The following is a 15,080-nucleotide window of genomic DNA, read 5'->3' as shown; positions in this document are numbered from 1 at the left end:
ATGGATCCCCATTTTGCTTCTGCAGAATCATGTCAAGGGATGCCATTCACCTGGAAAAGAATGTGGCCTGCCCAGTGACCTATTCTATATCCAACAACTAAGAAACGGGTGCACTATGGCATATTTAAATCCACCCAATGAATGTGTGTGGAGATAAGAATGATATATTGCAAGTAGCTTTCTCTATTGCTTTATGAGATAAAGGTCTGGTCAAAGAGAACTTCACATTGTCTAATAAATAGGAAAGATATTTCTAGTTCTCTTATGGTTTGTTTCATTTGCATCTATCCGATTCCGTTTGACTGTTCCCGTTGCCAAAAAGAGAGCTGCAAACTCCGCAAACCGTAAACCAAACACAGGAGGCTGCAGGAAGGGACTTTTAACATACCAGAAATAGAATCTAGTCGTGAGGTAGATGCTTTTGATTTTTCATTGGCGCCACGGATATGCACACCACACAGAACAGGAAAATATATGTCTATTCTTTTCTTTTCTTTTTTTTTTACCTTTAATTGAAGGTTCCCAAATTCATCTGCAAGCAATTTTTCTCATGTGCATCCGTGGATTCTCTCTTTGAAGCACAAGAGGAGAAATGAGAAGGAAATAAGGACGAAGGAAATAGGGAAGAAAGGAACGAAAAAGAAAAAAAAAAAAAAAAAAAAAAAAAAACTCATCGGTGAAAAAGAGTATATTTCATGGTGTAGGATGCACCAAACATATAAATGCGGTGTGGGGACCATCAAACGAACGCCGGGGCCAATGCTGTGAAGAGAGAAGAGATATAATATGCCCATAGATGCCGGGGAAATAAGCCTTTCAGAGGTACAGTGAGGTAAGAAATAAAATAATAATAATAATAATAATAATAATAATAATAATAATAATAATAACTATATATAAAAAAAATTTGTTATACAGTCATTCAAAAACAAAAAGAAACCCATGCGCATCAGTTTGTTGAACCCTCCTTGGGATTGTCAGATTTTATGACGTTGGGAACCTGTTCAAGTTGGGTTTTCCACATATTTTGAGCTTGGATCTTGTCAAGGTCGCGGAAGATGATGTCGTAAACTTCTGAATACCAGTTTACAGCATGGCCTTCGATGCCCTTTTTGATGTTCTGCAGATTGTCAGGGAATGTTAGCAAACACAGCGGATTTAGTGGGGTGAGTGGGGGTGACATGAGAATGACACTGCATGGTTTTGTGGGGGTCTGCGCCAAAGGGAACACACCTCAGGTAGTTCCAGCCAATCGGACATGTTTTCGGCTGGGAAGATTATTGACTTGGCACCCGCTCGTCGAGCTGCGACGGTTTTCTCGCGCAGGCCACCGATACGGAGGACTTTGCCCGTCACAGTAAGTTCGCCAGTCATGGCAATTGTAGGGTCGAGGGGATGGTTGAGGGCAAGTGAGAGTAGGGAGGTTGCCATCGTGATGCCAGCAGAGGGTCCTGTGTATCTCGTTTAGTTATATAACATTATCTTTTCATCAACGGCAGCAATGCGATACATACCGTCTTTCTGAACAGCGCCTTCTGGACAATGCAAATGGACCTTAGCCCGCTCGAAGAATTTATTCCCCGGAAACTCCTTGGCCATCAACGATTTCGAAAACGAATACGCTATCACAGTCGACTCCTTCATAACCGTCATAAGGTTTCCGGTCTGCTCGAGACTTGGAGTGGATGTGGGCGATAGGGTAGCTTCCAGAATCGACTCGACATATAAAGCAGCGCCTCCCATGCTGGTCCACGCCAGACCCATGGCTACGCCTGGAGGGGTAACATCATATAGCCTGTCAGAGGTGAAAATGGGAGGACCAACATAGTCTTGGAGATCCTCTCTGTCAATTGAAAAGTGTACATCTTTTGGGACATGGACCGAGACTATCGGTGGTTGAACTTGAGGTGATTTCTCGCCTCCTTCTTCACTTCCTTCGGTTTTCTTCTCCTGTTCAAGGGTAGTTTTCACCTCCTCTCGGACAGCTGTTTCTTCAGCTTTCATCTCTTGCTCTGGTAGAGCCTGTATAATATTCAGCGCAGCTTTTCTGTAAACCTTTTCTATCTGCTTCTTGAGATTTCGCACACCACTTTCACGACAGTACGACTTGATTAATTCCTCAATAGCGCCCTTCTCCAGCTTCACATCAACGTCTTTCAGACCACTCATCTCTTTCGCTGTGGGTGCCAAATATCGTTCCGCGATAGCCATCTTCTCATCTGCAACGTACCCAGACAACTCGATTATTTCCATTCTATCCAGCAAGGGACGGGGAATTGTATCTGTCATATTGGCAGTGCAGACAAATAAAACCTTTGAAAGATCAACGGGGATGTCCATGTAGTGATCCAAAAAAGAGGAGTTTTGCTCCGGGTCCAAAAGTTCCAGAAGAGCCGACGCGGGATCGCCCTGATGCCCTCGACCAATTTTATCAACTTCGTCGATAAGTATCATGGGGTTCTCAGTCTGGCACTTTTTCAGGGCTTGGATGACGCGACCTGGTAAAGCACCAACGTAGGTTCGCCGATGGCCCTTAATCTCCGCCACGTCTGTAAGTCCACCTACGCTGAATCGATAGTACTCCCGATTAAGTGCTCGCGCAATCGATTTTCCAATGCTAGTTTTACCAACGCCAGGAGGCCCCACGAAGCAGAGAATCTTTCCCTCGACGGTCCCCCGAAGTTTCCCAACAGCAATAAATTCCAAGATACGATCCTTGACGTCCTTTAAACCATAGTGGTCTTCATCCAACACGACCATTGCGTTCTTAATGCCAAAAGTCTCAGCACTCCTCTTACCCCATGGGATCTGTGTTATCCAGTCAAGGTAGTTCCTCGTGACGTTAAACTCTGAAGCTGCAGGTTCAAGGTGTGCCAGTTTGTTCAGCTCTTCATCAAACACTTTCTTCGCAACCTCAGGCATAGCAAGTTTCTCCGCCTTCTCTTTAAACTTCTCCACGAGCTTTTCTTTCCCGTCGGATTCGATTCCCAGTTCACGACGAATTCCCTTCATCTGTTCCATCAGCCAATATTCTCGCTGCCGCTTTTGTATTTTCGCTTCGACATCCTTTGATATCTTAGATTGTAGTTGCGCATTCATGAGTTCTTTTTTTAAAACCACGAGTGCCTTAGACAACCGCTCCTGGATGTTCATCGTGTCCAAGACATCTTGTAACTCCTTGACTTCGCCAGCAGACACAGCAGCAGCGAAATCAGCTAGGTTTGCCGGTTCATCCATAATATTGCCAGAGTGACTCATGGAAAAGGTCGAGATCTGATCACGGAAAAGAGGATTCAGATTTGCAATATCCTTAAAGACATTCACGATCTCGTTCGTAACAGCGCGAATCATGGTATTCTTCTTGTCATATGGCTCCTCTGTAAGATTCTCCACATTGACTATACTGACAGGATATTTGTGTAAGAACGAGGTAGGTTCGTATGGAGGCTCCTTCGGTGGCTGGTCTAGGGTGGCCTCTTCAAAGCTGGCGACAACGTCACCCTGCTTTTCAGCAGTTGCTTCCTTCGTAGCCTGCTGGCCACCCTCAGCATTCTGCGATGTATCCCTGGGTGGTATCAGTGACGAAATCTTGATTCTCCTGTGAGGATACAGGACTGCGGTCAAACCGCTCTCGGCTCCGTGGACGGGGAAGACACTTGTGATCTGCGCAAATACACCAACATCATGCACCTCATCTATATCCTCTATCACATCTCTATCAGCCGCTTCATCCTTAAACAGAAATGCGCCAACATATGGTTGTCCCCGCTTCATCATTTCCTGTATGGCTGCTACAACATTGGGGTCCCGGACCGTAACCGCCTTGTAATATCCGGGGAACAATGGCCTGCGCGCAATTGGAATAGCCATGACCTGTGGATAGATATCTGGAATCGTAGCTTTCTGCAGGGCCTTTTCCGCAGAGATTTTCCGGCCCCTTTTCCCGCCATCGCCGCTCCCAGAGGCAGCGCCTCCGGAAGCGCTTGCGCTGCTAGGTTTTGGGTCTGCCGGCGAAGCAGAAGCGGGTATTGGCGACGGGGTATCTGAAGACTTATCTTTCCCTTCGGTTGGTTTCCCCGGTCTTGACTTTTGCTCCTGATCCTTTTCTACCTCCGTTCCCTCCTCCTTTTCATCTTTCGGCTCAGGTGGTTGCGGCTTTTCTTTTCGTCGTGCATGACTGGATGAGAAAGTTCGGGATGCCAAAGCGAGGGGGGAATGATGCAGAGTCCTCGCCTCTAGGCTCGAGATTACGTAAAATCTGGAAGGCGAAGCTGAGTATCTAGACGGGAGTGTCCGCGAAGCCTGACGGAGAGCTTCCCTCCAGGGTAGGCTCTGTGCCCGAATCATAGTTCCGGGGTGGTCAAATGAAGGAGCAAAGACCAGTAGATATACAAGCTGCGCATCCACTATCTCCCAGCAGAATTGCAGAAGAGCGTTAACCCAGAGTTGGCCCAGGCAGAGCAGACAAGAAGAAGGGAATTTGCCGAGTGAGTTGTTTATCTCTTGTTATTGCTAAACAAAGAGCAGTGTTTGCTGCTTACTTGATACTCGGAGAACCTCGTCGAATAGCAGCGTGTCGGCTAAACATTGTTCCACAAAAAAAGACATCTTAGTCATCCAAGGCCCAAAGAATCTTTTTTTTTTCCCTGCTGGGACGATGATGAACATGATGGTAGAAGAAGGATGAAGATGATATGCCAACTCCGAGTCAGCTAGATGCCTAGATAGTATATCCCACCGTCCCGTTTTGGCTGTGAACACTGTGTGCAGTCTAGCTCGCTTACCATCTGCCTCTAGCATTGGTGCACTGCTGCGTTGTCTCAAGAAGATGAGTGCGGGTGCTCCAAGCATACCCAAGGTGGCCCTGCTCCCGGCTCGTCTCCTCCACACGTCACGACACTGCTCCACGCAATGTGCTGTGATACGCCCTCAGATTCAGCCAAAATTCTTCCAGAATGACTGCAAAGCTTACCATGATAGGCGTCCCCGTATAGAACCCTTAAATGACCGTAGCCGTCATCCGTTTTGCAAGGTATGTCTAGAATCATACAGTAATCGCATCTATATACAACACCAGGTGTGGGTGGGTGGCTCTACGGATTATGTACCAGCTAACTCGGCTTCCATCTACTATTCCCAGGCCTTTCACTCATCATCGCCGTCCCAAGCTTCACGCGACCCGTACCGTGTACTCGGAGTAGGGAAGAATGCATCTGCCGCAGAAATAAAACGGGCATACTACGGACTGGCCAAAAAATATCACCCAGACACGAACAAGGATGCTAATGCGAAGGAAAAATTTGCAGAAGCCCAGTCAGCGTACGAGCTTCTTTCAGATGCAGAAAAGCGACAAGCATACGATCGTTATGGCTCCGCGGCATTCGACCAAAATGGCGGTTTCAATCCCGGCGCCAATGCCGGTCCTGGCGGTCCATTCTCCGGAGCAGGCACCGGTGGATTCCACGGGTTTAGCGGCGGGTTCCCTGGTGGCGGGTTCTCTGCGAATATAAATTTCGAGGATCTTTTTGGTGCCTTTGCGGGTGGTTCGGGGCGGAGGGGTCGGTCGAAGGGTGGGCCGTTCCGGTCTGCAGTGGTTGAAGGTGATGATATTGAAGTACAAACGAATATCTCATTCATGGATGCGGCCAAAGGAACGAACAAGGAAGTTTTCATAACTCCCCTCGTTCAGTGCAGGACTTGTGACGGCGAGGGGACAAAACCGGGTTCAAAGCGGGCACAATGCAAAACATGCAATGGTACGGGGTCACAAGTTCATTTCATCCAGGGTGGATTTCATATGGAAAGTACCTGTTCCTCGTGTGGTGGTGCAGGTGTTTCCATACCCCGGGGATCCGAATGCAATATCTGCGGCGGTGATGGCGTTGTCCGGGAACGAAAAACGGTGCATGTCAATATCCCAGGGGGCGTGGAGGATGGAATGCGGTTGCGAGTGCCTGAAGAGGGAGATATGCCTCCAGTAGAACCCGGTGCTCAAATGCGACGTGGCGATCTTTATGTCTTTATAAAGGTAGCCCCTGATTCCCGATTCAGCAGGTCTGGTTCGGATGTCCTGTACACAGCGCAGATTCCTCTCACAACAGCACTGCTTGGTGGCGAAGTCACAGTCCCCACGCTTGACAGCGAAGTTAAAGTGAAGGTGGCCACGGGAACGGGCACCGGAGACAAAATCACCCTATCTGGAATGGGAATGCGGAAACTTGAGGGTCGGCGTGGCCAGCAGGGTGACCTCAAGATTGAATTCAAGGTTGCCATGCCGAAATACCTGACTGCGAACCAGCGAACCATTCTGGAAGTGCTTGCTGACGAGATGGGCGACGAAACTGCTCGACGCATGATGAACGTCCACAAACACGACAAGTGAGTATTTATTCGAAAAATTATCACCCCTACAAGGAGGAAGCCATCCATCCTGAACAGTGTAGTGTTATTTAAAGATGTTAAAGCGGAAGGTTAACCACATGTATCTTAATTTTCTCCTCGTTCTTTTCTCTCTAGGCCTTCCTCTCCCGGCTCTTCCTCGTCGGGCAAAAAAGATAGCAGCAACAGCAGCACTGCCAGCAGTGACTCACACAAAAATGAAGGCTTTCTCAAGTCTGCATGGCACAAACTCATGAACCAGCACAATAACAGCAACAAGGACAAACGGTCCGATGGCAATACCAGCGACGGGAACAAGACCGACGAATCGAAGAAAGCCTCCGGCTCGGGGTGATATCCTCTTGTCTTCCACGATATGGCAGTTATTTCGTTTCATAATCATTTTCAAAAAAAAAAAAAAAAAAAAAAAATTTCTTCTCCTTATCATAGCGTTGGCAAGCAAAAAAGGGTATTTCTATAGTTTTCTTTTCTTTTTTTATTTTTAATTTTTTTTAGGGGGGAGGTTTTTTTCTCCCTTCCTGTACATTTTACTTCAACGATGGGTTGGACCAATATTTCATTTCACTTCTTTACATTTCCCTTGGAGTTGTATGAATAAAAGAAGTGCATGGTCGGGCTGGTCAATTAGATTGGGGCGCGGTTTGATCTGCATCTTCATTATTTGCCTGTACAGTACGGTAATTCCTAGATATAACCAACATCTCCGCTGCAGTCAGGTGTCATCAGAGAATGAAAAAAAAAAAAAGCTATAAACATCATTCGTCGAACATAACGGAGTAGTTAATCCGTATTCTGAATTTTGCGTCAATTTGAGTCCTGACATATAATCCCTTAATTCTTTCTGCTGATGTTGACATGGTGGACATACGGATACATTTTCCTGCATTCGCAGCATCCACATAAGTAGTTAACAGCAATAATATGACAGAATAAACAATAGCTTTGTCCTCATTTGTCTAACCTGGCGCTGTGCTGGGAGTGGTGGCTCTTCCGCTGCCAGTCGCAAGCTATGGAACGAACGTTCTCAGGCAGTTATCCCTTTCTGGTAGAATCAGACTCGGGGTACCACCAGCAGCCTGACCTAAGAATAACCCGGTCCTCTTCTTCTGAATATCCTCAGCTCCGGCATTCTTCTCCTTGTTTGGCTTGCATCTCGCTCTAATACTTTATCTCATTTTGAGTTGTTCTGCGCTTTTGCCCCTATTCTTCTGTCTCTTCTAGCTGCTGTGGTTTCTGGTCCAGTTCACTAGTTTTGGCGAACGCTAACCAACACCCCGTCGTCATTGTGCCCGCCCAAGCCCAACCCTGAATACCCCACACCTCCAGCCATCTCAGCCCTCTAGCCCTCTAGCCCTCTCCAACCGCTTTGCCTGCAGAAGATCGATTCCCCGTTGCTCTCCGGCCCTCCTGCAACCGCTTCCCGGTGGTGTTTGGGAAAGGTGCTATTATTTTATTTTATTTTATTTTATTTTATTTTGGCTTATCTCCCATCTTATGTTTGCTTCCGCGACCTCATCTCGACCCAACCTAATAAATTATCCCACAGGTGTATCTCCCCTGCCACCCAGCCCGCCCGTTATTCAAGATGGTCCAGTCGCCTATGATATCCAGTCCTCTGAAGCAAACCAGCGAGATTGACTGGATTCAACCCCTCAAGGCTTACATCCGGCAGACGTACGGTGATGACCCAGAGAGATACTCAGAAGAATGCGCTACCTTGAACAGGCTGCGGCAGGACATGAGGGGCGCTGGCAAAGATAGCGCTGCTGGACGGGATCTGTTATATCGATACTATGGCCAGCTCGAACTGCTGGATCTGCGGTTTCCGGTTGATGAGAATCATATCAAGATATCTTTTACCTGGTGCGCTCTGCTCTCCATCTACCCAAATCCGCTGTCCAAAATTTTTTTCTGCCTCGTCTAACGGGACGGTTTTTCCCCGTCTCTTTCTATTCCTTTTATCAGGTACGATGCATTTACTCACAAGCCAACCTCTCAATACTCATTGGCCTACGAAAAAGCTTCGATTATCTTCAATATATCCGCTGTCCTGTCATGTCACGCTGCAAACCAGAACCGATCCGAAGACACTGGTCTAAAAACCGCCTATCACTCCTTCCAAGCCTCCGCGGGAATGTTCACTTATATCAATGAGAACTTTCTACATGCTCCTTCGACGGATCTAAGCAGGGACACTGTCAAAACGCTGATATCGATAATGCTGGCACAGGGCCAGGAAGTCTTCTTGGAGAAACAGATAACCGATGGGAAGAAGCCTGGATTCCTTGCTAAACTCGCAAGTCAAGCTGCCTATCTCTATTCACAAGCAGTGGAGGGCGTACAGGAAAATGTCACAAAGGGAATATTTGAGAAAGTGTGGTCAATCCTAGTCCAAGTTAAAGCCTCTCTGCTAGCGGCCGTTGCCGGTTACTACCAGGCCATTGCAGACGACGAGGGAACCCTATACGGCATTGCCATTGCCCGACTCCTTCTGGCGGAAAAGCAAACCACTACAGCCCTGAACTGGGCAAAATCCTTTCCATCCTCTGTCCCCGCGAGCTCCAATTTGAGTGCTGATACTGGCCCAATATTACTTGACACCGTCCGTCGACATCTCACCTGCGTCCAAGAGACGCTAGCAACGTTTACCAAGGATAACGATTTTATATACCACCAGCCCGTCCCCTCGGAACCCACGCTCTCAACTATCGCGAAATTGCCGGCTGCCAAGGCCATACCAGTCAGTGAGCTCTACCAAGGACAAGATATACAGAGGATAATTGGCCCAGACATTTTCCAAAAGATTGTTCCCATGTCCGTCACAGAATCAGCCAGTTTGTACGATGAGGAAAAAGCAAAACTAGTTCGTGCAGAGGCGGAGAAAGTCGAAGCAGCCAATGGGGAAATGGCCGCCAGTCTTGATTATCTCAAATTACCGGGAAGCTTGAATATTTTAAAGGGTGGGATGGACCAGGAAATTAATGTTGATGAGGAGTTTAAGAGATGGTGTGAAGAACTCGCCAATGCGCCCCACTTCCGTGAAGCTTTCAACGAACTGCAGGATGAGAAAATATCAATATTAAGCGTATTGGATCAATGCTCTAAACAGCTTGACATGGAGGAGAGCGTTTGTGAAAAGATGCGATCTAAATACGGGGGTGATTGGGTACAACAACCCAGCTCTCGGTTGACGTCGACCCTGCGGAGTGATCTTCGGAATTACCGCGATACCATCGACGAAGCAAGTTCCAGCGATTCGCAACTTCTAGTAAATCTAAGGCAGCATGAAGCTGACTTTGACGAGATGCGGTCCGCTGGGGAAACTGATGAAGCTGATATTTTGTTCCAAAGTGCCCTTATTAAGGTTGGAGGGAAACACGGTAAAAGTCGATATGGACAAGGCGGTAGTCCTTATACTGCGGCGCCGGAGGTTTCTCTCATTGATGACGATTTCGAGGATGAAACGTCTGTTGCCGAGCAAATTGCGAGAGTGGAAGAGTTGCTTAGGAAATTGAATCTTGTGAAAAGAGATCGGATTCAGATATTGAAAGATCTCAAGGAGAAGGTGTGCCCAGCATCCCTTGGCCATCTCCTTTAAGGTCCTTATTTTGCTAAATGCTGACCAAAAATTTAGGTTCACAATGATGATATCTCCAATGTGCTCATATTGAATAAGAAATCGATCGCCAATCAAGAAAATCAACTGTTCCAAACTGAACTCGAGAAATTCCGCCCTCATCAAAATCGCCTGTTACAAGCAAACCACAAGCAAACTGCGCTCATGAAAGAACTTACAAAAGTTTACGGTGACCTACTCCAGGATAGCCGAGTCAGATCAGAGCAGTCCAAATATGAACTGCTTACGCGACACAGGAACTCGGTTATGTCCAAATATAAAAAGATATACAATGCTTTCAGAGATATTAGCTCGGGTCTAGAACAGGCACAGGTTTTCTACGCCGAAATGAAGGATACAGTTGATAACCTGAAAAAGAACGTCGACACATTTGTCAACAACCGACGGTCCGAAGGAGCTCAACTACTCAGCCAGATCGAACGAGATAAATCCCACCACCAATCCAACCACGAAGACAGAGAGCGCGAAAAACTAAAAACCCTCATGGAACGGCTCTCCGTCGAGACCACTCCTCAATCCCCACCAACCTCCTCATCAAAAACAAGACCATCCCCGCTAAAACCGACATCCGGCCGCTCTCCGCCAATCTCCTCCCATCCCCCAAACCCCCATCCTCACACCCAATCACCCGCCGTAACCTACCCGTCCTTCGGCACCAGTGGCATCGCCCCACCCACCGCCACCAACCAATACATAGGCGGCCAAGCATACGCCCAGCAACCCCCCCAAGCAACCGAAGGCTACAACCCAATGGCCTACCTCTACCAACCCCCAACCTCCCCCCCAGCAACTCAGCAGTTCTTCTCACCGACTCAGTACGGGTATCCAAACCCACCTTCAACACAACCTGGAATGACACCACAGCAACAATCGCATGCTTCCCAGTTCATGCCGCAGGGGTATATACCGCCGCCCCCGCCGCCGCGGCCGTTGCAGTCGCAGCCGCAGCCGCAGCCGCAGTCGCAGTCACCTTATCCGCAGTCGAATCCACATTATCCGCCTGGCGGAGCGGGGTATATGCAGAGGCCGTATAGTGCTGCGCAACCGCAATCGCAACAGCAGGGGCAGCAGGGGCAACAGCAGGGTCAGCAGGGTCAGCAGGTACAAGGGCAGAATAACAGCAGTGACCCGTGGGCGGGGCTGAATGCGTGGAAATAGGTTCAGTGTGTAGAAAGGTGTTTCGAAGCGGGAAAAACACAACAAAACAAAAAATTTTTTTGAAAATATATATTGTGTAGGTTGAAGTGCGAAAAGAGCATTTTCAAGGAGCACCGCAAGAGAAAAAGTTAATGATGTGGAAGGAGATGGAGATGATGGAGTGGGGATTGGAGGGATGGATCTTAGCTGCGATGTTTTTTTTTTTTTGGCTTTTTCTGGTTTTTTTATATGATGTTACCCGTTTTTAAACCTTGTTTCCATACTCCTTTATGCCTTCTCGCTCATATGACTTTCGCATTTTATTGTTATTTTATTATTTCTTTATTTATTTAATTTTTCTTTTTTTTTTTTTTTATTTATTAAAAAAAGAGAAAAAACATTATTTCAAGTTTCAATTTCGATAGGTCTGTTCGTTACATGTTCATTATCGGGCGTCATATATATATATATATATATATATTGGTCCATCATGGCTGGATTTAGTTCTAGTTGCTAACCTCAATCAAAGAAAGACATTGAATGAATCATTTCTTTCCCGTCGATTTGCATTTCCTCGTTACCTCGCCTCACCCACTATTCCTACCCCCAAACCAAACCGTCCCAGCAGACTCTCGCCACCTCACAATCCCCAAATAGACCCCAAAAAGCCTCCAGAGAGAGGAAACAACCAGAGTATAAACAATAAATAAAATATCGAAATCACATGACCGACCACCTGGCATACGTCATCCCGCCGCCCTGGCCTCCCTCCGGCCTCCGTGGGAAAGAACCGCCCCCCACAAAATAAGGTAGGCGCGGCGCCCGCCAAACCTTATAGGGGACCAGAATCCGGTTTAGCGCGTGGGCGTCAACTAAGCCCCCCTCTTCGCGATAAACTCAATCGACAAACCCAATAACCACCAACAACCAACAGGATCTTTTCCGGGGGGGGGGGGGAAAAAAAAAAAAAAGGGGAAGGGAAAAGAGGGGGAAAAACCGTTGTTACAATCCTTATCGGAGGGAAATTTTTGCGCAGCGCACCTTCTTTAAAGCTTGCTGGGATGTCATCCTCAGCAGCATCTCTTTCTTGCCTGGGAGAGGCATGGGCCAATGCTTTTTCTCGACTCCGTAGCCAGGCACGTGGAGCGATGGATGCTGTGTGGTCCGTCCGCGGGCCTTCCGGTACGAAGTTACTATAAATACATAAATCTAAAAGGGGCTTATACAGCGGGGTCCAGGAGCGCTTGGTTGTATCAACAAGCTCACTCATCAGATCAGCTGCTGCCAACCGGTGCCTGCGCCCAAATTGACGTAGGCAGGGGGGTAAAACCGGTGGCTGTGTGAACAAGTGCAAAATAAACAAACACAAGCTCTCTGGAATAACGCTCCCCAAAACCCCACACCTCCCAATTTCTTCAAACCTTTGGTACAAAGCAACTGTAGCTTTCTCTTGCTGCACAGAAGGTAATAATAGTCATCGGAAATATCCATTTCGTTCCCTGCATAGCATTATATCACTCAGGAGAAAAAACAAACATATCAAAAAAAAAAAAAAAAAAAAAAAAAAAAATAGTAGTTTGCCATCTGTAAAAATAAGAGAATATGAAGAATCAACGAATATAGAAAAAATCAAGCCAGGAGGAAGCAACCTTTTAAAAAGAGCTGAGTGGAGAAGAACAGAAAACAGAGTACAGATAAAATGAAAATTTACCAAAAAATAAATGATCTGGTAGCAAAACATCATGTAGAAACGAAAATGAAAGTGCAAAATGAAGAGAAAAAAGAGGGACACGTTCTTTTGTTCCCTCCCTGTAACAAAAAGCCTTTGTAGAAAAAACAAGCAGACATATTCCATCCCAGCTATCTATAATTTTGACTCCGTGTCCATACGAAGCAATCGCTGAAGCCAATCAACAGAAAAACACTAAAGGTGAAAGGGGGAAAATGCATCGGTAGATGAAGCCCAGGGAAACGGAAAGAGTAGGAAAGACATCCATCCCATCCTCCCTAACACTTCCAGGTACGCTCGTTAAAAGTATATACGAGGCATCCCCTTGCATAAACTATTCTATAAATTTATTAAATCCCTCTAATATCTCTCCCCTAGATCCCCCCCAGCAACCGACCCAGTAACCGACGACGACCCAGACGAAAGTCCACTCCCCGCCCCACTAATCCCACCAAGTCCAACGCCATGATGTCCAAAACTCAACACATCATGCACTGCCACCTTGGGCACGAGCGGCACAGGCAACTTCCTCTGCGTTCCATCGACTCTGTGCATGATATCGCTAATACTCGGACCGGTATTATGCTGCTTTTGTCCCTGCGACTGTGCCACGTAGTGGTGATGCATTGGCATGCCATCTGTTTGCGGCTCAGGCTCCATGGGTGCCAGGGCCGGTCCGGGTGTGTGATGGCCGTGCAGGGACAATTGGCGGATGGAGGGGAGTTGCAGGTCGCTGAGGACGCCACCGCTAGATGTGAAGGAGGAGAATGGGCGGAGGCGCGGGGAGTGGGCTGGTGTTGCGAGCGGGGTGTAGTCTGGGGTTGGCGAGAGGGAGTCGTGGGACAGAGTTGGGGAGGATGGGGCGGTGGAGTCGGGAGAGGAAGGGCGGGAGCGTTTAGCGCGGTGGATGCTAATCTCACGGTCTTCATCGGAGTGAGAGTGAGAGCGGCTCATTGGGTGGGCGCTGTGAGAGTTGGAGATGGCGTAGGCAGAGAGAGAGGGGAGGCGGCTTGTGCTATTGTGAGAGTTGTTGAGGGAGTGGTGGTAAGGGGAGCGGGAGGCACTGTAGAGAGGCGAGGTGCGCACCTGGTGCGGTGAGGATAAGTGATAGGATGGTTGCTGCTGCTGCTGCTGCTGCTGCTGCTGCTGCTGATGGTGGTGATGATGATGGTGGTGGTGGTGGTGGTGTTGATGGTGGAGAAAGTGGTGGTCGTCGCGTTCAACCTGTGAAGCTGCAGTTGCCAGCATATTGATGTCCATTGCGGTGGAAGGTCGACCATCAGTTCCAACTCCACTTCCACTTCTACCATAGGGCCCCAAAGTTGAGGGCATGTGCGAAGCGTAATTTGTGTAGGAGTGCGGAGGGGAGACATTGGGTGAGCCGACCTGGGATACAGGGGCAGACCTGGCAATGGGTTTCCCTGGGGGAGGCATCATGGACCTGGGCGGGGTGTTTGGAGAGGTGTTTGGGCCATTTGACAAGGCGGTTGCAGCGATATGATGTTGTTGAAGTTGTTGCTGCTGGGCCGCCGCCTTGTGACTCCGTCTCGAATTTGGGTTGTTGTGGATACGAGAATGACGGGTGAGTTCATCAGAGCGGCTGAAGCGTTTCGCACAGCCCGGGTGCTGGCAGGCATGTGGCTTTTCCCCCGTATGGGTTCGAATGTGCCGTGTCTGATGCTCGAGGCGGTGGAAAGCCCTGTCGCAGAGAGGACATTTGTAGGGCCGCGGTAGGCTTTGTCGGGATTCTTCAGTAATTGTAGCACGTCCAGCTTTGACCAGCGGCGGTAGGAGGCTCACGGGAGAGGATGAGGCCATGTTCGACGAGGTAGGTGAGGATGTCGCGGAAGCGGATGTTGATGTTGACGTTGACTTGGAGGCGGCGGCGGCGGCAGACGTGGATATAGAGGTCTCTCGAGGGTCTTCAGACGGAGATTCAGGATTTAGTAGATTTGAAAAATCCACAGCGGTAGATCGTTGGGGCATTTATACAGGATGGAAGGAGGGGCTGATTGGAGAATCGAGCTGGAGGGCAAGTTGCTGGATTGGTCGCTTGTTTTCTATTTTTTTTTTTTCTTTTTTTTTTTTCCCCTTTTTCTTTTCTTTTTACCCCCTTTGGTAACGACGGTGTAACACGGGAAAGAAAGAGGGCGAGAGGCGTGTAACTAACCCCGACAG

At 48.1% G+C, this 15,080-nt stretch overlaps 4 protein-coding genes across 4 annotated transcripts; 2 read left to right on the top strand and 2 right to left on the bottom strand.

The window, feature by feature from the left end:
* Nucleotides 1–949: 949 nt before the first annotated feature.
* Nucleotides 950–4,347, bottom strand: PAAG_03736 (ATP-dependent protease La; the record flags this gene model as incomplete). The annotated part of the gene is made up of 3 exons (XM_002794097.1): nucleotides 950–1,120; nucleotides 1,234–1,451; nucleotides 1,515–4,347. The coding sequence occupies 3 exons, from the start codon at nucleotides 4,345–4,347 to the stop codon at nucleotides 950–952; spliced, it is 3,222 nt and encodes a 1,073-aa protein (XP_002794143.1).
* A 481-nt stretch (nucleotides 4,348–4,828) lies between these two features.
* Nucleotides 4,829–6,733, top strand: PAAG_03735 (chaperone protein dnaJ; the record flags this gene model as incomplete). Its single annotated transcript, XM_002794096.2, has 3 exons — nucleotides 4,829–5,032; nucleotides 5,141–6,378; nucleotides 6,517–6,733. 3 exons carry the CDS (start codon nucleotides 4,829–4,831, stop codon nucleotides 6,731–6,733), a joined length of 1,659 nt encoding a protein of 552 aa, XP_002794142.2.
* Nucleotides 6,734–7,984: 1,251 nt separating this feature from the next.
* On the top strand, nucleotides 7,985–11,194 carry PAAG_03734 (vacuolar protein-sorting protein bro1; the record flags this gene model as incomplete). The annotated part of the gene is made up of 3 exons (XM_002794095.1): nucleotides 7,985–8,262; nucleotides 8,365–9,964; nucleotides 10,034–11,194. 3 exons carry the CDS (start codon nucleotides 7,985–7,987, stop codon nucleotides 11,192–11,194), a joined length of 3,039 nt encoding a protein of 1,012 aa, XP_002794141.1.
* A 2,068-nt stretch (nucleotides 11,195–13,262) lies between these two features.
* Nucleotides 13,263–14,888, bottom strand: PAAG_03732 (DNA-binding protein creA; the record flags this gene model as incomplete). Its single annotated transcript, XM_002794093.2, has 1 exon — nucleotides 13,263–14,888. The coding sequence occupies one exon, from the start codon at nucleotides 14,886–14,888 to the stop codon at nucleotides 13,263–13,265; it is 1,626 nt and encodes a 541-aa protein (XP_002794139.2).
* Between the last annotated feature and the right edge of the window lie 192 nt (nucleotides 14,889–15,080).

This window comes from Paracoccidioides lutzii (assembly GCF_000150705.2).
Source record: "Paracoccidioides lutzii Pb01 unplaced genomic scaffold supercont2.9, whole genome shotgun sequence".
In the NCBI taxonomy this organism is placed as follows: Eukaryota; Fungi; Ascomycota; class Eurotiomycetes; order Onygenales; family Ajellomycetaceae; genus Paracoccidioides; species Paracoccidioides lutzii.
This window is presented reverse-complemented; position numbering and strand designations above follow the sequence as displayed.